At 43.1% G+C, this 23,569-nt stretch overlaps 1 protein-coding gene across 3 annotated transcripts in view; it reads right to left on the reverse strand.

Annotated features, from left to right (window-relative positions):
• The window catches only part of ehbp1 (EH domain binding protein 1), a 129,821-nt gene that overhangs the window by 99,609 nt on the left and 6,643 nt on the right, over positions 1 to 23,569 (reverse strand). For all 3 annotated transcript variants that reach the window (XM_063006795.1, XM_063006794.1, XM_063006796.1), the window contains exons 3-5: positions 16,821 to 16,878; positions 16,375 to 16,470; positions 15,025 to 15,078 (exon numbers count right to left, since the gene is read on the reverse strand). In XM_063006795.1, coding sequence (XP_062862865.1) covers positions 15,025 to 15,078; positions 16,375 to 16,470; positions 16,821 to 16,878 — 208 coding nt within the window. The remainder of the gene's footprint in view (positions 1 to 15,024; positions 15,079 to 16,374; positions 16,471 to 16,820; positions 16,879 to 23,569) is intronic.

Raw genomic sequence — 23,569 nt, forward strand, 5'->3', positions numbered from 1 at the left:
CTGTCAGTCTGTCAACTATCTATCCTAACACTTTTTGAATATAGTGACTATTTCAAAATAACAACAACAGATCTTGATGACGAGTACACTGGCAGCTGAGGAAGAATCAGAAATACTTTATCGATCCCAGAGGGAAATTGCAGTTCTTACAGTGGTACCATTTATGTAGAAGAATAAACACTCTAATCATTTAAAACAAAGAAAAAAGAAGAAAAATTTGCAAATAGAAAGTTAAAAAGTTATTTCACACATAATTAAAATACTTACATTATTATTATTATTGTTATTATTATTATTATTATTATTATTGTTATTATTATTATTATTAGAGATGCGTGAGTACCGATACTGGTGTCGGGTATTTGCCCGATACCGCGCTCATTAACTTGTACTCGTACTCGTAAACGAGGCTCCGATACTAAACATCCGATACCGTGTGCCTAGTGCACGTTGCTGCATTATGCCTAGTTCACACTACACGATTTTTGCCCTGATTTTCGCTCGGCGACTGGTCGGCGCTAGATTTGCCGGCTCGGGAGCAACTCGGCGCTCGAGTTTTTATTTATTAACCTCCAACACACTACAGAACGATCCATGCTATTCGTGTTGCCAAATCCACTCAGATTCATTTATTTTTCCTCCTTGATTTCATCACATCAGCGCACAAACACTTTGATCGCTCGCTACTTGTTGACGTGCATTTTTGGACGTGGTATCATTAAACTTCTCGTCACTTCTCACGTGTGTTTTTGTTTTAAAAAAAAACGCTATTCTAAATAGGTATTGGTATCGGCAAGTACAAAAATGCATGTACTTGTACTTGGTTGGGCAAAAATGGTATCGATGCATCCCTAGTTATTATTAAGACTATATTTATTTGATGTTGTTTATGGGTTGGTGTAATTACTTTCCTTTATTGTAATTCCATGTAGGAGTTACTGATGTCCTTCTTAAAAAGCGTGCATCGCATTAAATGTAACCGGAGGTGAACGGTCACCTCGAGGAAAAAACGCCGGACGGATCCCAACCCGACGTGTCGAGTCACACGGAACGATCAGAGCAGGACAGAATATTTCATCCTGAGCCAAACGACATGCCAAGTGCACATCGAGCTAAAAGCAGTGGTGCATTTTGGCCACGAGGCTAAAAGAAAAGGCCAAAGCAGAAAGGGGGGGGGGGGGAGACGAGGTGCCAGAACGAGGTGATCAGAGCAGCTCGATGCCAGTTTGTCAGAAACCAGAACAAGCGAGGGAAGGTTTTCTGCTGGCGCTGAGGGAACGAGGGCATCAGCACTAGGATGGGCATGTGCTCGAGTATTGTATACAAATAACTGTATTTATTTATGTACAGCTAACATAAAGATAGCACGGGCACAACCCGAGATCTCGAGCTCTCATATTCGACCAGAGACGGACATGATTGGCTGTGACTGAGGGAGTGAATGGCTGGACAGGTCCCTAAAGGTCAATAAAAGCTTAAATTGTGTGTCAGACGTCCTTTTTTTGTTATATTCATGTTTAATACCACTGATTTATCCTGGTCAGGGTCACTGGGCACGATGCAGTACCACACTCCGAGACCCTGCGATGGATTGGCGCCCTGTGTGGTCACACACACACACACACACACACACACACACACACACACACACACACACACACACACACACACACACAGTATGTGTACATATATGTGGACAAAAGTATTGGGACACACTTTGTAATTACTGAATTCATGTGTTTTAGCCACAGCAGTTACTAACGTGTAATAAATCAATTATATGAAGAAATATTATATGCTTTGAACTTTGCAGAAACAGTTTAGGGAAGGTCCTTTCCTGCTCCAGCATGTTCACAAAGCAAGCTCTATGAGAAGGAATGAAGAAGCACAGAGCCCTGACCTCAGCACCAATAAACAGCTCTGGAATAAACTGAAACATCAACTGAGACTTTCTTGAACATCATCAGTCCCAGCCATACATCTACAATACAGACTAACTTTGCAGGTATACGATTACTAACTGTAGACCATATGTTGCTCGGTACACTTTGTATCTCCCCTTGTACCCTGTTTATTAACATCAACACTGACAGGGTAACAAACAGGTAGTGTGTTGTGTGTAGTGTGTTGTACTGGTATGAGGGTAGCAGGTGCAGCAGTGTTGTTGGGATTTTTAAACACCCCAGTGTCTCCAACAAAAATAGGAAGACAAAAGCGTCCACTGATGAGAGACTAGAGGAGGTAATGAGATACAACCAGAGCTAACAGGGTGTGTGTTCTTAATGACGGATTTAAAAATCCCAACAACACTGCTGCACCTGATACGCCCAGCAATTGAGGTACTGGACTGGTAACCGGAAAGTCACTGGGTTATGAACACACACCCTGTTAGCTCTGGTTGTAGTTTATTACATAATGTGTCCTAATCCTCCTCTGGTCTCTCATCAGGGGACGCTTTTGTCTTTCTATTTTTGATTGGAGACACTGGGGTGTTAAAAAATCCCAACAACACTGCTGCACCTGCTACACTCATACCAGTACAACACACTACTTGTTTACTACCCTGTCAGTGTTGATGTTAATAAACAGGGTACAAGGGGAGAAACAAAGAGAAACGTGGGCAGAGATAGCTCAGTGGTTAAAGTACTGGACTAGTAATCAGAAGGTTGCCGGTTCAAGGCCCACCATCACTAAGTTGCCACTGTTGGACCCACTGTTGGACCCCTGAGCAAGGCCCTTAACCCTCGATTGCTCAAATCGTGTTCAGTCGTAATTGTGAGTCGCTTTGGATAAAAAGCGTCCGCTAAAGGCCACAAATGGATTGGAAATGGGTCAAACCACACCACTGTTGGGCTCTTGAGCAAGACCTTTGATGACCTTCAGTGACCTTGGATCACACGTAAACATCAGAGCAAAAACGTCCAAAGTCCTTCCAGAAGATTCATCTACGATGCCAATGAACCTACAGTGCAGAAATAAATAGGTGGGCAAAACCTGGGCAACTTCAATTATCCATCTACAGGAGCAAACAAATTACCCAGACATCCAATCCCCTCCGGGTGCTGATAAGAAGCTCAACGAAGTCCTTCCGCTAAATGGAAACGATGAATAAAACAGAATAAAGAGAAAACGCCGGCGCTGCAGTGACTCTTGACATTTGTGTTGACATTTGAGCCCCCGTTGAATTGCTGGGAAAATACGGCGTGTCGTCCCTGAAGAAAACAAAACGACGCCCGCCTCCCCTTTCTTATCCAGCAGATTAGGCTGGCGCATTATACCCGCCTAATAGCGCGCGCCGATACGCCGCGGATGAATTTCCCGAACGCGTCGAACACTTAAGAAGGATTTACGGCCCCCGTCTCCGACAGAAATACTTAAGGATATGCAAATTCGCCACCCAAGAATCGGGTTCTGACCAGATTTGACGAGCGCAAACAATGAGATGTGCTCATTTCCCCGGCCGCCGGTGTCAATCGGGGGCCGAGATTAGGAGCCGCGCCTGTGACGATGAGACGGTTTTAATCTAGCGCGGGGATGCGAGTATCAATCGGCTGGCGCGGTGGGTTCTGAATCGCTAAATACGTCGCGGAGAGGAGAGACGTGCCGATGCCAGGTCGGTTGAAGGCCGCCCCCTACTGCCACACTCGAGTATTTCAGATGAAAACCTACTCGCGTGTGTTCCAGATACCCCAGCTGGCTATTTAACCAAAGCTGGTACCAGTACTGTGGGTAAAGGGGTTAGAACCCCTTGTCTTTGGACTGTGGGAGGAAACCGGAGCGCCCGCAGGAAACCCACGCTTGTCGTGAGACGACAGTGCTACCGTGCCGCCCCACAACAGTTTTACCACCGCTTTATCCTGGTCAGGGTCGCAGTGGATGCGCTTTCTTCAGAATCACTTGGCGTGGATGATTATATTATATTCACTTAGACATATCCAATCATGTCTGTAATACAACTGGGTTCTTTTGGCTTCCGAATCGCTAAATACGTCACTGATGCCAGGTCAGTTAAAGGCCGCCCCCTACTGCCACACTCGAGTATTTCAGGTGAAAACGTACTCGCGTGTGTTCCAGCTACCCCAGCTAGCTGGCTGAGTATTCGACCAAAGCTGGTACCAGTACTGTGGGTAAAGGGGTTAGAACTGTGAGGGTCCCAGAGTATGCACACCCGGGCATTAGGAGTGGCCAGACTTTTGCCTACCTGGGCAGCTGCCTACGTAGAGAGGATTCTAATAAGCCATGGAAGTCACGAGGCAGATTATTTAGACGCACTACTTAGACCGTTTTAGCTTAGTAAGATAACACAGTTAGCCTTGGGCGGCACAACCCGTTGGCGTGCCAGTCGACGTCTCCCTCCGTGTTTCTATCACATCCGCTGGAATATGTTCTGTTCTGTCATCATCAACCCCCCCCCCCCCCCCTCTCGCCGTTATCAGTAAGGTCAGAGCCCAGTGTCCGGTCCCTCTCCTCCTCATCACACGGCTGAGCAGCAAAATAAATTGCAACCTCGAAAAAGTCCTACCGCTGCAATACTGCCCAACACACACACACACACACACACACACACACACACACACCAGACACAGATATGCTGGATTAACAGACGAGTTCATTCCAGTTTTAAGGTGCTGCCTCATCAGTTTTTTTTTTTGTACCTTGTTCCTCACACACACACACACACACACACGCAGGGTGATCACATCTGCACACCCATCAATCAGAAATGTGCCGACACCTACAATTCCAAAAATATTATGGACGCGTGACCTTCAGCTTGTCGGACGTCCTATTCCACTATTATATACAGTGTATCACAAAAGTGAGTACACCCCTCACATTTCTGCAAATATTTTATTATATCTTTTCATGGGACGACACTATAGACATGAAACTTGGATATAACTTAGAGTAGTCAGTGTACAACTTGTATAGCAGTGTAGATTTACTGTCTTCTGAAAATAACTCAACACACAGCCATTAATGTCTAAATGGCTGGCAACATAAGTGAGTACACCCCACAGTGAACATGTCCAAATTGTGCCCAAAGTGTCAATATTTTGTGTGACCACCATTATTATCCAGCACTGCCTTAACCCTCCTGGGCATGGAATTCACCAGAGCTGCACAGGTTGCTACTGGAATCCTCTTCCACTCCTCCATGATGACATCACGGAGCTGGTGGATGTTAGACACCTTGAACTCCTCCACCTTCCACTTGAGGATGTGCCACAGGTGCTCAATTGGGTTTAGTCCATCACCTTTACCTTCAGCTTCCTCAGCAAGGCAGTTGTCATCTTGGAGGTTGTGTTTGGGGTCGTTATCCTGTTGGAAAACTGCCATGAGGCCCAGTTTTCGAAGGGAGGGGATCATGCTCTGTTTCAGAATGTCACAGTACATGTTGGAATTCATGTTTCCCTCAATGAACTGCAGCTCCCCAGTGCCAGCAACACTCATGCAGCCCAAGACCATGATGCTACCACCACCATGCTTGACTGTAGGCAAGATACAGTTGTCTTGGTACTTCTCACCAGGGCGCCGCCACACATGCTGGACACCATCTGAGCCAAACAAGTTGATCTTGGTCTCGTCAGACCACAGGGCATTCCAGTAATCCATGTTCTTGGACTGCTTGTCTTCAGCAAACTGTTTGCAGGCTTTCTTGTGCGTCAGCTTCCTTCTGGGATGACGACCATGCAGACCGAGTTGATGCAGTGTGCGGCGTATGGTCTGAGCACTGACAGGCTGACGTCCCACGTCTTCAACCTCTGCAGCAATGCTGGCAGCACTCATGTGTCTATTTTTTAAAGCCAACCTCTGGATATGACGCCGAACACGTGGACTCAACTTCTTTGGTTGACCCTGGCGAAGCCTGTTCCGAGTGGAACCTGTCCTGGAAAACCGCTGTATGACCTTGGCCACCATGCTGTAGCTCAGTTTCAGGGTGTTAGCAATCTTCTTATAGCCCAGGCCATCTTTGTGGAGAGCAACAATTCTATTTCTCACATCCTCAGAGAGTTCTTTGCCATGAGGTGCCATGTTGAATATCCAGTGGCCAGTATGAGAGAATTGTACCCAAAACACCAAATTTAACAGCCCTGCTCCCCATTTACACCTGGGACCTTGACACATGACACCAGGGAGGGACAACGACACATTTGGGCACAATTTGGACATGTTCACTGTGGGGTGTACTCACTTATGTTGCCAGCTATTTAGACATTAATGGCTGTGTGTTGAGTTATTTTCAGAAGACAGTAAATCTACACTGCTATACAAGCTGTACACTGACTACTCTAAGTTATATCCAAGTTTCATGTCTATAGTGTTGTCCCATGAAAAGATATAATGAAATATTTGCAGAAATGTGAGGGGTGTACTCACTTTTGTGATACACTGTATATGTATTAATATGGAGTCTGACGTTCTCTGTACAGCTATATCAGACTCCGCTGTGGTGGAATGGCTTTCCACAGGATTCCGGAGCGTGTCTGTGGGAATTTGTGAGGTTCCAATTCATCACTGTGCACGCCCGCGGGAGTCTCATGATGCCGAACTGTTTGCATTTACATTTTCTGCATTTAGCGGATGCTTTTATCCAAAGCGACTTACAGTAATGTGACAATATATTATCTAAGCAATTGAGGGTTAAGGGCCTTGCTCAAGGGCCCAACAGTGAGAACCTGGCAGTGGTGGGGGCTTGAACCAGCAACCTTTCGGATACTAGTCCAGTACCTTAACCACTAGGCTACAACTGCCCTAAAACTGGACCTCGCTTTGTGCACAGTCATGGACAGTTTTGCACCTCCAGTTCACCTCACTTGGACGTCTTTGGATTGTCGGAGGAAACCGGAGCGCCCGGAGAAAACCCACACAGACACGAGGAGAACATGCAAACGCCACACAGAAAGGACCCGGACCGATCCACCTGGGAATCGAACCCAGGACCTTCTTGTTGTGAGGCGACAGTGCTACCCACCGAGCTGAGGATTAAGCTTCTTGCTCAGGAGTCCAGCAGTGGCAGCTTGGTGGTGGCAGGACCTGAAGCAGTCACTCACTGTCTCCATTAGCCCGACTGCACGTCTTTGGACTGTGGGAGGAAACTCCGGAGCGCCCGGAGGAAACCCACACAGACACGGGGAGGACATGCAAACGCCACACAGAAAGGACCCGAGCCACTCCACCTGGGGATCAAACCCAGGACCCTCTTGCTGTGAGACGACAGTGCTACCGTGCCATCCCACAATAGTTTTACCAGTGCTTTATCCTGGTCAGGGTCACAGTGGATGCGCTTTCTTCATAATCACTTGGCGTGGATATTATTATTATCACAGAGCCTCGGCCACCTTCCCTCCCTTAGACACGGCCAATCATGTCTGCAATTACATTGGGTTCTTTTGGCTTAAAGGAAAGACATATATAAAAAATAAGTGGGTGTGTTTCAAATTACACACATTTAATAATACATTATGTGCACTTGTATTGGTTTAGTTTGACGATAGGATGTAGTTTGGGACGCAGGCGGAAAATCATCTGTACATAACATACAGAGCGCTTACTAATGAGATGATACATGCAGGACAGATGCTGACGGCGCCAACTTGATAAATGAGGCTCATGGCACCAGTCAGCACTTTAGATCCCAGAACACGGCGCTGGAACACGGGAGGGTAAATAAAAACACAGAGGGATTAGATTCGAGACATTCGAGGGATTCGAGGGATTAGGGTGTGTGTTCAGCTAACGGCAACAGGCTGAAATCCGCCTCCATTCAGCAGCGCAGACCGAAACGTCTCTGCTCTGAACCGGACACGCGGACGGGGTCAAGCTCATGAATGAACACGCCGGACGGAGGGCGGTGGCCGGGTCCAGACGGGTCCGTCTACGTGTACAGACGGCGTGCAGAGAAAAAGGAACAAAGAGGAGCGGGGACGTGGAGATTAAACACGGACGCCGAGGGTTCCCAGAAATCTGATGTTACAGCTCTCAGCCACAACAATATGTGAGGTATGAGGAAATGTGTCCACCAAGCAGGTACAGCGAGTACACACACACACACACACACACACACACACACACACACACACACACACACACACACACACACGATTCACACCTGGGCTCTTATTATTGTTCCTTCTGTGCATGAACAGGGGAAAACATGTTCCAGCTGTCATCCCACACACTTCCCCACACATCTGACCACTTCTTTTCACCCGCTAGATTCAAGGTCTCAGAGGGCGCAGTATCTCCCTGTCATCGATCAAGCCCCCCCAAGTGTAGGTGCCTCGACGGTACCAATCGTGCCCATGTAGGTGCCCGGGCGGTCGATAGCACAGCTGAGATTTGAACCTGGATCCCACAGATGTTCAGTTAGCACAATACACATGAATATAAGAGTTAATTAAAAGTTATTTCAGGTTCAACATCTGTCCAGGTGTTATAAACACTTGTCTGCATAAATGGGCACAAATTCCCACAGATGGTCAGCTGCTAGAGTCAGGGTCTCAGAGGGCGCAGTATCTCCCAGCAATCAATCGAGCACCCAGAGTGTAGGTGCACTGACCGGCCAGCAGGGGGCGTAATCGCAGCGGAGATGAGGAATCCACTATACAGGCAGTACACGTGTCCGTGTAGGCGCCTGGACGATCAATAGCACAGCTGAGATTTGGGCACAAATTCCCACAGATGGGCAGCTAGTGCATTACACCCATGTTGGTGGGAATTTGTGCCCATTTACGCAGACAGGAGTCCAATCCAGGCGCCTACATGGACACTGGCACCGATGTTGAACAAGAAGGCGTGGCTCATTCCTGGCTCAGTCCTGACCAGCCTTTGTGCACGTTGCTGTGCCTCTACTGCCATGCTGTGGCACTTCTATATTATTAAATACCTTTTATTTTGGGGTGTAATGTGCCAGCTCATCATCTGTGAGAAAAATCTGGTGGTACAGGCAGCTCTTCCATCTCTCAAAGTCTCACAAAGACGCCCCCCAGGTCCACAGAATCTAAATACAATCACGTACACACACCTCTCATACGAGAACGTGCCCGGGTCTCGGCCTCGGGCGCCACCTCAGAGAGCCGCCGGGTTCAGAACCGGCTGCCAGAAAAGCGGATTAGCGGCGGCTCCCGGGCGACGCGGAGACGGACGCGGGCGCTCCAGCGTTCGTGTTTATTTTAGCTTCTGTATCACACTGTGCAAAGTCAAAACAAAGATCGTGTCTGTCCACTGCGCGTGCACGTGCGGGTCGTCCGCCAGCAAGACCGGTCCGAGCGGCGGGACGCCGGGACAGAAGGAGAACGGCTGAAGGACAGAGAGTCACGCCGCCGCGCAACCGAGCTAAGGACATATTTTTGGACATATCTAATTCTTTTCTTGTGGATTTTCCCCCTTTATCTCGCAATCTAGTCTAGTTACGTTCCAGCTTAAACGACACTCGTATAATTACACCTTTATACAAATTAAACATCAGTGAGAATTTATTTACATTAGAAACTGAGAAGAACTCTGTTGGTTGCTCCGCATTATATTCGTTTTTCACTCAGATCATCACTCAGGATTGAGGCGCCTCAGTAGGTGCATTTTACGGAATCTGAGAATTTAGGTTCTCTTACAGACCTTCTGTTTTCAGGGGGAAACTTGTAGTGACAATTATGTATTAAGGTTCTATCCTGGTCAGGGTCGCTGCAGGTCCAGTTTTACCAGGAAACATTGCACACAAAGCAGGAAAACCCTGGACGGGACGCCAATCTGCAGGGCTTCAACACCCCCCACCCCGATCGCCCGTCCCGTAGCTCTGCCGAGATTATAATTAATCATTATTAAAAATAGATTTATGAGCTCTTACATCAAACGTTCTGATGCGTCTTCAGCACCAATCAGCTGATTTTCACAGCACAGATTTTCCAAACAGAGGGGTAAGAGTGTATTTGTGCAAACACACACACACACACTCGCACAAAGAGAGTAATCTGGTGCCAAATAGGCCTGCCTAAGATTCTTTGAAGTCAGTCTCACTTGGCGTGGCTCCTTCACCTCTATTCCTTTCTCTCTCCCGCTTCCATCTCCCAGTATGCAGTGGCACAGTGTGTGTGTGTGTGTGTGTGTGTGTGTGTGTGTGTGATTTGGCATGCCTTTGATCACTGGGTTATTAGAGAGGTATGCACAAAGAGGAATTAAGAAGTCCTCCTTCCTCCTGGTTTCTTTCCTTTGTTCCTCGACTTTCTTCCAAACCGACGTTCTTTTGTGCTGGAGAAACAGGAGCCTGGCACGGTGACGCCAATCACTGAGGAGCAATTAGTTTTTCCTGCATTGCATTGTAAGCCGTTTCGGACATAATCCCCCAAACTGAACCCTGGACCCCCCGGTTCCAAGGAGTCCTGGGCTACCGTGTTTTACCGCTGCACCACTCAAGCACCTCAATCGAAAGTATGTAGTATGTATTTTTTTCTATTTATTTATGCATTTTCTCCCTTTTCTCCCAATTTAGTGTCTCCAAACTCCTCCACTTCAACCAGGGTCCTTACACAGCGCTTGAAGACCCCATTCCCCTTTATTAGTCCGGTCTTTTCCCACCCAGCAGACTAGTGTCCAATTTTTCTCTGCTGCAGGCACTGCCGATTGTCCCCGCTAGATGGTGCCCAGCCCAGGTCGCAGAGCCGAGATTCGTACCGGGGGAGTTCAAGTCAAGTCGAGTCAATTTTATTTGTATAGCGCTTTTTACCATGGACATCGTCTCAAAGCAACTTTACAGACTCCAGGACCAACAGACCAAAAACCTTCTGTTGAGCAAGCCGAGGGTGACGGTGGCAAAGTTCAGAATCTCAGCGCTGGTGAGATATTCCGCTGGGCAACCTTCCTATTTCTATCCAGGCTTGGGACCTGCATTGAGAGCGCACTGACTAGTGCGACCCCTAACAGCCAGGCAGATTCAACCGACTCGGATATTAGTCGATCATGTCCGTGCAGACACCCGGCCGGCCGATAGCACAGCTCAGATTCGAACCCTGGATCCCCGGATCTCAGCAGTAGTGGGCTTGCTTTCTAACGCATTAAAACAGGAGCTCGATTGGTTACACAGGTGGTGGACGAAATATCAGAAACAGCAGATTGAGAAGGAGCTCAAGCCTTAAGAATTACAAACCCTACAGTAACAGGTACAGCTCGTTTTGTTGAACGATAAAGGCGGACGGTCGTGTTGGGTTATATTACATCAGCTTTGAAGGGTTTAAAAAAAAAAATAGGAGGTTGCGAATGCATTAGGAAATCGGATATATCCAACTTAGAGAAAAGGAAGAGGGTGGGATGAGGAGAGACAATAAAAAGAAAGCAATGCAGCTCGTCTAAGCCACCGCACGTTTACTTTCTATTTGTTTTGTATTTATTTGTGTGTCTATCAGATGGAGAGGAAGTGAACGTGGACCTCGGTGTGTGTAAGCACACATCAGATTTGTTTGTGTGCATGAAGACATGTTTGTTTTGTGTAACAGCATATGCATATGTGATCCGCTCTGTGTGTGTGTGTGTGGGGGGGGGGGGGGGGGCTGCTGGGCAGGCAGATGGACTCGAGACTTGCGTCTGGACTGGTGCCGAGTGTCTGGTACGAATCCAGAGAGGGAGGGCGAGAAGGAGACTGACACACAGGGTGGGAGAATAATGTGAGAGACTGACAGAAAATCTATCACGTTCCTCTCACTGTGTGTAATTAACAATTTTCTATTTAAATAAAAATCTCATCCATTAAAGCAAAAAACTAAAAGTGCTGCTGTCCTATATTGGGCAGCTTTTTATTTTTCATTTCTAATCATCAGTAAATCTGGGTAAGATTTATTTATTAACTAATTCATAATTTATGGCCTCCCTAAAGGCAACATAACAAAATAAATCACACACAAGGCTCGTCTATTGGAACAACACACTGGACTTCACATTGCTGGGCCAGTAAACACTAACAGGATTTATTCACTCTCTCCCACTCGGACAAATTAATCATCTGTTACTGACTGAGAGTTTGACTCTTTCGGGGGAACAGAAAAGTTGTATCATAACCTTATTGAGCCACTAGATGGCAACACCGCACTGTGAAGCAACCTTCATTAAAAAGTAGTAATAATTATTATTACTACTAAACAGTAAATATGTTCTTTTTATAACTAACATCAGTAAATTGCTGTTATTGTAATTATTATTTTACTATTGTTATAAATACTAACATATTATTATTTATATTATTATCACAAATTAATAAACGCATTACTGTTGCTGTGATGAAGATGACTATTATAAACATTAGTACACACGTTATTGTTGTTGTGATTATTATTATTACTATTATTATTAGAAGAAGAAGATATACTTTATGTGTCATATATACATATACACTAGTACAGTACAATTACATTCTTTCTTCGCATATCCCAGCTTGTTTGGAAGCTGGGGTCAGAGCGCGGGGTCGGCCATCGGACGGCGCCCCTGGAGCAGACAGGGTTAAGGGCCTTGCTCAAGGGCCCAACAGTGGCTGTATAGCAGAGCCTGGATTTGAACCACCAATCTTACGGTTGATAACCCAAAGCTCTACCCACTAGGCTACCACTGTCCCCTAATAATAATATAACATTATTACTATATTATTATTATATTACTATAACTAACAGTAAATATATTATTATTATAACTAACATTAGTAAATATGTTATTGTTGAAAATTTTTTATTATTATTATTATAATAAATACTAACAGTAAATATATTATTATTATAACTAACATTAGTAAATATGTTATTGTTGAAAATATTTTATTATTATTATTATAATAAATACTAACAGTAAATATATTATTATTATAACTAACATTAGTAAATATGTTATTGTTGAAAATATTTTATTATTATTATGATAATAAATACTAACAGTAAATATATTATTATTATAACTAACATTAGTAAATATGTTATTGTTGAAAATATTTTATTATTATTATTATAATAAATACTAACAGTAAATATATTATTATTATAACTAACATTAGTAAATATGTTATTGTTGAAAATATTTTATTATTATTATTATAATAAATACTAACAGTAAATATATTATTATTATAACTAACATTAGTAAATATGTTACTGTTGAAAATATTTTATTATTATTATTATAATAAATACTAACAGTAAATATATTATTATTATAACTAACATTAGTAAATATGTTACTGTTGAAAATATTTTATTATTATTATAATAAATACTAACAGTAAATATATTATTATTATAACTAACATTAGTAAATATGTTATTGTTGAAAATATTTTATTATTATTATTATAATAAATACTAGCAGTAAATATATTATTATTATAACTAACATTAGTAAATATGTTACTGTTGAAAATATTTTATTATTATTATTATAATAAATACTAACAGTAAATATATTATTATTATAACTAACATTAGTAAATATGTTACTGTTGAAAATATTTTATTATTATTATAATAAATACTAACAGTAAATATATTATTATTATAACTAACATTAGTAAATATGTTATTGTTGAAAATATTTTATTATTATTATTATAATAAATACTAGCAGTAAATATATAATTATTATAACTAACATTAGTAAATATGTTATTGTTGAAAATATTTTATTATTATTATTATAATAAATACTAACAGTAAATATATTATTATTATAACTAACATTAGTAAATATGTTATTGTTGAAAATATTTTATTATTATTATTATAATAAATACTAACAGTAAATATATTATTATTATAACTAACATTAGTAAATATGTTACTGTTGAAAATATTTTATTATTATTATTATAATAAATACTAACAGTAAATATATTATTATTATAACTAACATTAGTAAATATGTTATTGTTGAAAATATTTTATTATTATTATAATAAATACTAACAGTAAATATATTATTATTATAACTAACATTAGTAAATATGTTACTGTTGAAAATATTTTATTATTATTATTATAATAAATACTAACAGTAAATATATTATTATTATAACTAACATTAGTAAATATGTTATTGTTGAAAATATTTTATTATTATTATAATAAATACTAACAGTAAATATATTATTATTATAACTAACATTAGTAAATATGTTATTGTTGAAAATATTTTATTATTATTATTATAATAAATACTAGCAGTAAATATATAATTATTATAACTAACATTAGTAAATATGTTATTGTTGAAAATATTTTATTATTATTATTATAATAAATACTAACAGTAAATATATTATTATTATAACTAACATTAGTAAATATGTTATTGTTGAAAATATTTTATTATTATTATTATAATAAATACTAACAGTAAATATATTATTATTATAACTAACATTAGTAAATATGTTACTGTTGAAAATATTTTATTATTATTATTATAATAAATACTAACAGTAAATATATAATTATTATAACTAACATTAGTAAATATGTTATTGTTGAAAATATTTTATTATTATTATAATAAATACTAACAGTAAATATATTATTATTATTATTATCACTAATATTAATAAATGCATTACTGTTGCTGTGATGATTATTATTAACATTAATACATACATTATTGTTGTTGTGATTATTACTACTAACAGTAAATATATTATTATAATAACTAACAGTAAATATGTTATTATTATTATTATTATCAATGCTAACAGTAAATAGACTGCTGCTGTGATGATGATTATTGTTATTATTATTACCATAAGTACGTTATTGTCATTGTGATTATTATTATTACTATTATCAGTAGTTATAGCTGCGTAATAATAATTATATATATATATAACATTTTGTTCTTTCAGCTGGTCCCATCATTTAGGCGTCACCACAGTCAGACTTGGCACAGTTTTTACGCTTGATGCCCTTCCTGACTCCACCATCCTATTTCCATCTGGGCCATGTTAAGGCATCTGACAAATGAACGAACGGAGTTCAACCAGCTTAGTAAAGTTAAAGCACCACTTACGTTCTCGATAACAAACGTCCAGTCTTTATCTTCAAACTCCTCGGCGTGGGGATCCTGCAGGGGACGAGACAGACGCTAATAAGATCCGGATCACACACGGAAATAACCGATCAGCAGAGGAAGCTGGTCAACGGGAGGCTCTGCGTCCACACAATGTTCCAAACTCAGTTACCCGAGTCGTGTTTTAAGCTGCTTTACTTTGACATCTTGGATGTTTTGACTGAGTGATTGTTAACTGAACTGCTGTAGGTTTTTGTTTGTGTATTAGGATTTTATTTATTTTTTTTCCTAAATTTTTACCCCTTTTTCTCCCCTTTTTAGCGCATCCAATTGTTCAATTAGCATCGTGCTTCCTCTCTGTCTATGCCGAACCCCGCCCTGACGGAGGTGATTGAAGCTAACCCGTATCCCCTCCGAAACACGAGCAGCAGCCAGATGCATCTTTGCCACCCACACATTGACGAGTTTTGGCGCCACCTAGCATTGCATGCGGAGAGACACACCCTAAGGGCACCCTCTCCCATCTCTGTGTAAGCGCCTCCAATCAGCCGGCAGAGAACGCAATCGCATTCTGACAGAGAGAGACCCACATCCGGTTCTTTGTCCCACCCCCCACATGAGCGACCGGCCAATCGTTGCTCATATAGCCACTCGGCTTCGAGCCGGTAAAGCAAGGCTGGATTCGATACGACGCTTCTCAGAATCCAGACCTGGTTGCAGCGCGTTTCTTTTTACCGCTGCGCCACCCGAGCGGCGTGTATTAGGATTTTAACGTCATGTTTTACACTGTGGTTACATTCATGACAGGAACGGTAGTTACTCGTTACACAAGGTTCATCAGTTCACAAGGTTATATATCGAACACAGTCTTGGACAGTTTAGTATCTTCAATTCACCTCACTTGCACGTCTTTGGACTGTGGGAGGAAACCGGAGCACCCGGAAGAAACCCACGCAGACACGGGGAGAACATGCAAACTCCACACAGAAAGGACCCGGACCGCCCCACCTGGGGATCGAACCCAGGACCTTCCTGCTGTGAGGCGACAGTGCTACCCACCGAGCCACCGTGCCGCCACTAGGACGACTTATAGTGCAGATTAACCAGTAAACATGAGGCACTTGGATTAGGTAGGGCCTTAATTACAGTACATATAAAATAGATCGCCACAACAGTACTGTCCCATTAGAACATGACATGATTAAGTATTTTTATTATTAATCTGCTCACTAATCGACATCTCTTGTTATCTGTTCACATCATGTACATGTCATAAATGTTATAATACAGCAAGTATAACCATGGTTTAGACTACACTGTGTGTGTGTGTGTGTGTGTGTGTGTGTGTACCTTAAACAGTGTGACCGTAATCTCCACGTTCTCAGGAACAGGCCACACCACCACTCCTCTGTACGGGTTTTTGATGCCCGGCTGCCAACTATGAGACTGAAAGAAAAACGGAAGAACATAAAGCTGCACCGTGGTCTCACTCAGGTCCAGAGGTCGTAGGGTTCAGTTCTGACCACATGACTTAAACGTTTAGACCATCCCTAGCTAAACGGAAGACCTTTTAATACCACATACAGGTCAAATCACAGGAACACACACCGATCACAGACTGGCACAGTGGCTCACCGTCAACGTCAGAGCTTTGTTCAGGTCTCTCAGAACTTCCATTTTATCTCTGAAATACCTTGCGAGCCGTTTCATAAATGATGAGGGGCAGAAAATGACCTGTGAGCTGTAGTCTGGACATTAAGAAGAACTTGGCCTTATGAAGAGCGGGTTTGACGCACCTTGGAGGATTTCCGGCGACTCCTGCGCGTCCACACGACCACAAGTTTGTCAGGTTGCCTAAAGAAAACGTAAAAAGTCGACGGTCAGAGGCAAAAATAATACATTACTGGTTATATTTAGCTGCGAATCATGACACTAAACGCATAGCGGTGGTCAGGGTCACAGTGAATACAGCATCACAAGTGTTTACTGCTACCATGTGAGACTAGACGTACGGCCTGCTAGACAATTAATAGAGTTGTGGTGGGTATAATAAAGCTCTTCCATGACAAACTGATGCAAACTCGGGACACACTTGACATGACATTAAAGCAGGGCCTTTCGAACCCTGGGTCGCAGAAATTAATAAATATTTTAAAAGAGCGCCCTGGTGGTGCAGCGGGATGTTCCGCTAGCACGCCAGCACCGAGTTTCTGAACTCCTCGGCTGGGCGCCATCTGGCGGGCATAATTGGCAGTGCCACCGTATCTGCAGGGTGTGGGCCAATAAAGAATGCAATAGATTTTAGAAGGCACACAAAATGAAATAAACTTGTACATGAACACCCCCTTGTGGAGGCTTTACGTAACATCATGTAAACCACAGTGGGACCAGATTTCCACTATTTTTATTAATTAATTATATTTTATTTTGGGGTTTGTTTGGATGGATTGTTTGTGTTGCCCGGGTTGTGCTAAAGATCTTAAACAAAACGTGGGTCGCTTGATTTTCTGGACCCACCGCGGCCCTGATTCAGATTCTTCAGATTCTTTTTTACTAATAACCGACAGTAATGGTTTAGCAGTTAATCACGAACTAAGAAGGAAACAGACACGTGTACAAGACAAACCGAAATACAAAAAACTCCAGTGTGTTGTTGCGCCCCAGGGAGACATTTGACTATAATGGTGTTCATTGTGTCTACAAGCTCATGATCACCAACATGAGCCACATTTCTGCCCGGTGGTCCTTCATTTCTCTGTGTGTGTGTGTGTGTGTTTATTTTATTTATTATTCATTAGGATTTTAACATCATGTTTTACACACTGGTTACATTCATGACAGGAACGGTAGTTACTGCTTACACAAGATTATATCGAACACAGTGATGGACAATTTAGTGTCTCCAATTCACCTCACTTGGACGTCTTTGGACTCCCGGACGAAACCCACACAGACACGTGGAGAACATGCAAACTCCACACAGAAAGGATCCAGACCGCTCGAACACAGACCCTCCACCCAGGAGGATCACCGAGATCTCAGCTGTGCTAAGGCTGTGCCTGAGGAATAAAGGTGGAACTGGTTCCTTATTGCTGCTGCAACTGCGACCTCTGCTGGCTGGCTGAGGCATCTGCACGAGAGATGAACGGTTCACAGACGGGAATAACAGAAGCCGCATTATTACAACTAAATTCAACCCAGCTTAAGAAATGTCCCACTGATCCACAGATACTTCCAGAACACACACACACACACACACACACACACAAGAAACTTTCTTGGCACCTCAACTGAGGATTTCAACGACTCAGTTGGAAGGAAAATGGGGAATGCAACATAAATAAATAAATATAAATAAATATTTATGGAGAAACGTGGGCGGCGACTGTTCATCTGTATTGTAGCAGTTACGCAATACTGTCTGAACACAGAGTTCAGTATTGGGTTCATCCAAAACGTAACAACAAAAAACGGCTTTTTTTTTTTTTTTAGCTGAAAAGGGCTTTTTAGAATTCCATTTGATTTAAATCCACTTCATTTTTCTTTTCCCTGCTGCCTTTGTGCCTTTCCCTCGATCTAAACCCATTTCCCAGCGCACAGAGCGTAAGGAGCGGCGTCAATTCAGCCGACGTTACCAACGACGGCACTAAATCCTGTTTATTACTTAACTGCTTGTCTGTGCTGAACAGAAGCCCTTGTGTCGTGCAGCGATGGTGAAGTCAGCGCAGTCCAAGACCCTCGGCGTTTGGAGACTCCCACACAAACACGCGCGACCTTCCCCGCGGGCGCATTGTGATGGAAATTTCCGTTTATAGACTTTTTTTTTTTTGTACGGAGCAGCAGAGCGACTTTATTGGACCCGGTACAGCGGGACTTCGCGGAAAGTTCAAGGCTGCGAATGAAGAGAAGTTTGACTGCGAGTCGAGGCTGCGAATGAAGAGAAGTTTGACTGCGAGTCGAGGCTGCGAATGAAGAGAAGTTTGACTGCGAGTCGAGGCTGCGAATGAAGAGAAGTTTGACTGCGAGCTAAAAGTTTCCTCTGCTAGCTCCGTTTGATGGTTTATGCCTTATAATTAGAGTCCGACTAAATTCATGGGAAAATGTGCTTAATTTCAAAAATCACAGATTTCATGGTGTTTATTAAATGATAGAATAAATTGAAGCTACGATACACAGCACAGCTACCTTAATCGTTGAATGTAAACCTAGAACATCCGGCGACGGTCTCAAATATAAAAATTCTTGTCCACGTTTTGACCCCCCCTCTGTGTCCACAGAATCGTTGTTAGTTTTCCAAACTCAGTTACCCGAGTCGTGTTTTTAGCTGATTTACTTCGACATCTTGGACATTTTGACTGAGCGATTGCTGACTGAATTGCCGTAGGATTGCTAGGACGCCTCATAGTTCAGATTAACCAGTAAACATGAGACACTTGAACGCTGCACGAATGAAAACGTTAAATCACTAAACACAGACCTTAAATTTAGTATATTATAACTGTATACTTTAACCCCAACGCTTGATCATTTCCAGCTAAACCCTCCTTATGAATATAGCAACAATAGACTGTGTGGTCAGATCGAGGACGCTTGTTCCTCTGTGAACCAGTAAAAACACGGACTAGTTCCTGTAGAGCTTAACTGGTTACCTAAACCAACACCAGTTCAGGGTGAAATTTATGACATTGTGTTCAGCTCGTGATGCTGCAGACATTAACACACACAGATTTATGTGGTCCTTTAAACGGCCCTTAGGGGAGTAACTAAACACTGGTGGTTTGCTCCTGTCTGTCCAGTTGCACATTTTTGGACATGAACACAAAGAGAGGCGAAATCTCAGCGGTGATATCAGCTGTTTTGGGAGAAGGGGGGGGGGGGGGGGGGGGTCACCCTATCTAGGGTTTTCTTGCCTTGTGCAAAATGTTTCTCGCAACCCTGACCAAGATAAAGGCGCGAAGAGCAGAGCGTTCTAGATCTTTTCACCCGCCTGCTTAGCTTTGTAAATCACTAATTACTGGTGCAGACGCATTAACCGAACAGCAGAGGACGCCACTGTTCTGCGGCGATACATTTTTTATGTATATATATTTTTTGTTTACGTATTTTCTCCCTTTTTTTCTAGCACGTGAAATTGCCCCACTGCGTCACGCTTCCTCTCCACCGATGCCGATCCCCGCTCTGATCGAGGAGAACGAAGCTGACCCACGCCCCCTCCGACACGTGGGCAGCAGCCGCATGCATCTCGTCACCTACACTTTGACGAATGCGTATGCAGTGCCAATTGTGCCCGTGTGTTCATGCTGCTGGTCGATAGCACAGCTGGGATTCAAACCCAGAAGTCGCGGTGGTGAACTAGCATGTCGTTTTAATTATAACGGAAACAACTTTTGCTATTTTGATTTAGTATAAGGCGTAAATGAATGATCAAATTTGTCCTCGTCATTGTCTTTTCTATCAAAATGATTCAATTACGCCAACAAAACGCAGCCCGATGGAGACAGGGGTCGAGCATTTAGGTTTGTAAGTACCCATCATTTGGTTTAAGCCACAAGTGCATTACAAACAACTACGATTATAACAAACATCTCACAAAATCAATTGATACAGGATGCCGAGGTGGCGCGGTGGTAAATTACGCTAGCCCTCTACTGCTGGGATCCAGGGTTCAAATCCCTAAGGGTGCTATCAGCCGGTCGGGCGTCATACATAGAATGGAGCGAAGGACAAAGACCAGCCCTGGATTGGCGTCCTGTCTGGGGTGTGTGACATCATCGAGCCCTGTGATGCTGAGGAAGCTGGACCCACCATGACAATGACCAGGATGCATGAAATTAAATTTATGAAGGATTTGTTTCCATGGAAATAATGACTTTTACATCCTGTACGAGCTGGCATTGCCAATATTCCTATATTCCAGTGCCACGCTCCTGGAGGGATGCCTATGACGATGCCAGGAAAGGGTGAGACTCGAGCTTGGCACAACTGCCCATCTGGACCTCGCTGGACTTTTAACAGTCACAGCAAATTTCTACATGGCTGGTCACAGCCTGCGGTAAATCAATTAACTTCCGAGAGGTGCGAGACACACACACACACACACACACACACACACACGCAGGGTTACAGTTTCTCTTAACAAAATCAAACCGTGGTTGAGAATCTATTTGTGCTGAGCGCTGGTGTGTGTTTCAGGGCTGGATGGAAACTTTCCATCACGGTACTTGCGTTTAGTACAGACACACTGCAACTCAATCTCTCAACACACACACACACACACACACACACACAGGCCTGCTTGCCTTTCGACAGCCTGACAGTGTGTGAAAGCTCGTCATTTAGCGGAGGACCCTCCGTCCGTATACCTCTCAGTAACAGGAAGGATCCGGAACACGCCTGACACCAAGCTTACGTGTGAAATGTAAAATGCACAAGGCAAAGCTCAGAGCTTTAAAAGCAACAGACGTCGTAGCATTCCTCTCATTCCCTTCCCTCATGTGCACATCTGGAACACATCAGGCACGTGTGTGTGTGTGTGTGTGTGTGTGGATGCGAGCTTCTCAGAGCTACACCTCTTCAACAAAGTCCTTTAAAACCACAGGTCATCCTTAGTGTCTTTACTGTGTGTGTGTGTGTGTGTGTTGTGTAGGTGATCAGGGTTGCAGTGGGTCTGGTACCATCCATTAACACTGGGCACAAGGGCACAAAGACCAGCCCTGGATTGCCGTCCTGTCTGGGCTGTGTTACACCATCGAGCCCTGTGATTCTGAGGAAGCTGGACCCACCATGACAATGACCAGGATGCATGAAATAAAATGTATGAAGGATTTGTTTCCATCCTGTACAAGCTGGCCAATGCCGGTGTGTGTGGATGCCAGCTTTTCAGAGCTTCACCACTTTAACAAAGTCCTTTAAAGCCACAGGTCATCCTTTGTGTCTGTAGTGTGTGTGTGTGTGTTGTATAGGTGATCAGGGTTGCAGTGGTCTAGTACCAGCCATAAACACTAGGCACAAGGTAGAAACCCAGAACACCCGGTCACTCATTCAGTTACACATATGAGCAACGTATAGTTGCCAATGCACCTTCGGCATGTATCCAGCAGGAACATCATGGCTTGTTTCTCCACTTGGGTGGCACAGTGGTGTATCACTCAAGCCCACAACCGCAGAGATCAGGGTTCAAATCTCGGCGTCGTTATCGTCCGAGGTGTCTACACAGACATGATTGGTGGGGTGGCATGAGGTCCGGGGATGGATTTACATCCTGTCCGGGGTCTTTGTGCCTCGTGCCCAGTGTTCCCGAGGGAGCTGGGCCCACCGCAAGCCTGACCACAATGAAGCAATGGATGAAAATGGAGTGAAATAAATGCTTCACGTAAAGAAACCACTTTAGAACCGACAGCCAAAAGGACACAGGGTTTCAGGAACCTGGTGCAGCGCGGCACCCACTCTTCCAGCTGAGCCGACACGTCACCCAGTTTCTTTATCGCTTTTTTCATGGCTAAACATAGCCGGGTAAGTGGGTTGGCAATCTCAGGTTCAACCAATCAATAGATTTGGAATGGAATCGTTTCCACATTTCTATTGCAGTTCCGCCGAGTGCATCACAACCCAGCTGGCCCAGTGCCAGCTTTAATAAGCTAAACACTGCATTACGTAGTAATAAAGAATACAAAATTGTAATAAAACAGTAATGGAGAAAAAAATATTTGGAAGAATGATGTTTCATCCCAACAATAAAATTGCTGGGGGGAAAAAACTAGCAAGCAAGCACCTTTAACGGCACATTACTGACACAATGGGTTCACCAACAGCAAAGGGAATCCTAACTGGAAACTACGGCTGCAACGATTAGTCGACATAATCGATAATGTCGACTATAAAAATTTGTCGACGTGGAATTTCATTGTCGAAGCGTCGTTATTATTGCAACGCACTAAAGGAACTGCAGGGGGCGCAGCATCGCTTCCATGGTGCAGCGGGGAGTTTATGAAGACAGAGAGGCAAAGACCGAAACTTTCTAAAGTATTTCAGGAGCATTTCAGCCAAAATAACCCAAAGAAACGAGCTGGACGCCGACGCTACAGAGCAGAGTCGTGGTTTCACGCCAGCACTACGGTGAAACGCCAGCACCCTGCAGCCGTGATGACCAGCGTTATTCCGGACACGTACGTTTTTACACCGCTTTGTGCTTTAACCAACGTAGTTAATGTTTGTTAATGCTAGAGTACTTGTCGGAAGACTTCCTAAGAGTTCGCTATTTTTTAGGTTTGATAGCTAAGCTAACGCATTAAGTGCAATAGTTAATCAGTCATTTATTAGGAGTAACGTTATATAGCCTAACGTTATTTTTTGCTCTCGTTAATGAGAGGATTCATTCTAAATAATCAGCCTCATCCACTTAATGATAGCTTGTTAGCTCAGCAGATAATTCAGTTAAGATATTTAACCCGTTATGGTTTAGTTGGCATAGCCAGTACACTAATTGTAATAAACTATGATACACAGCCTTCAGGTTGTAATAATTAATACAGCTTTCTCTTTTGCT

The sequence above is a fragment of the Trichomycterus rosablanca genome, chromosome 13, assembly GCF_030014385.1.
Source record: "Trichomycterus rosablanca isolate fTriRos1 chromosome 13, fTriRos1.hap1, whole genome shotgun sequence".
NCBI lineage: Eukaryota > Metazoa > Chordata > Actinopteri > Siluriformes > Trichomycteridae > Trichomycterus > Trichomycterus rosablanca.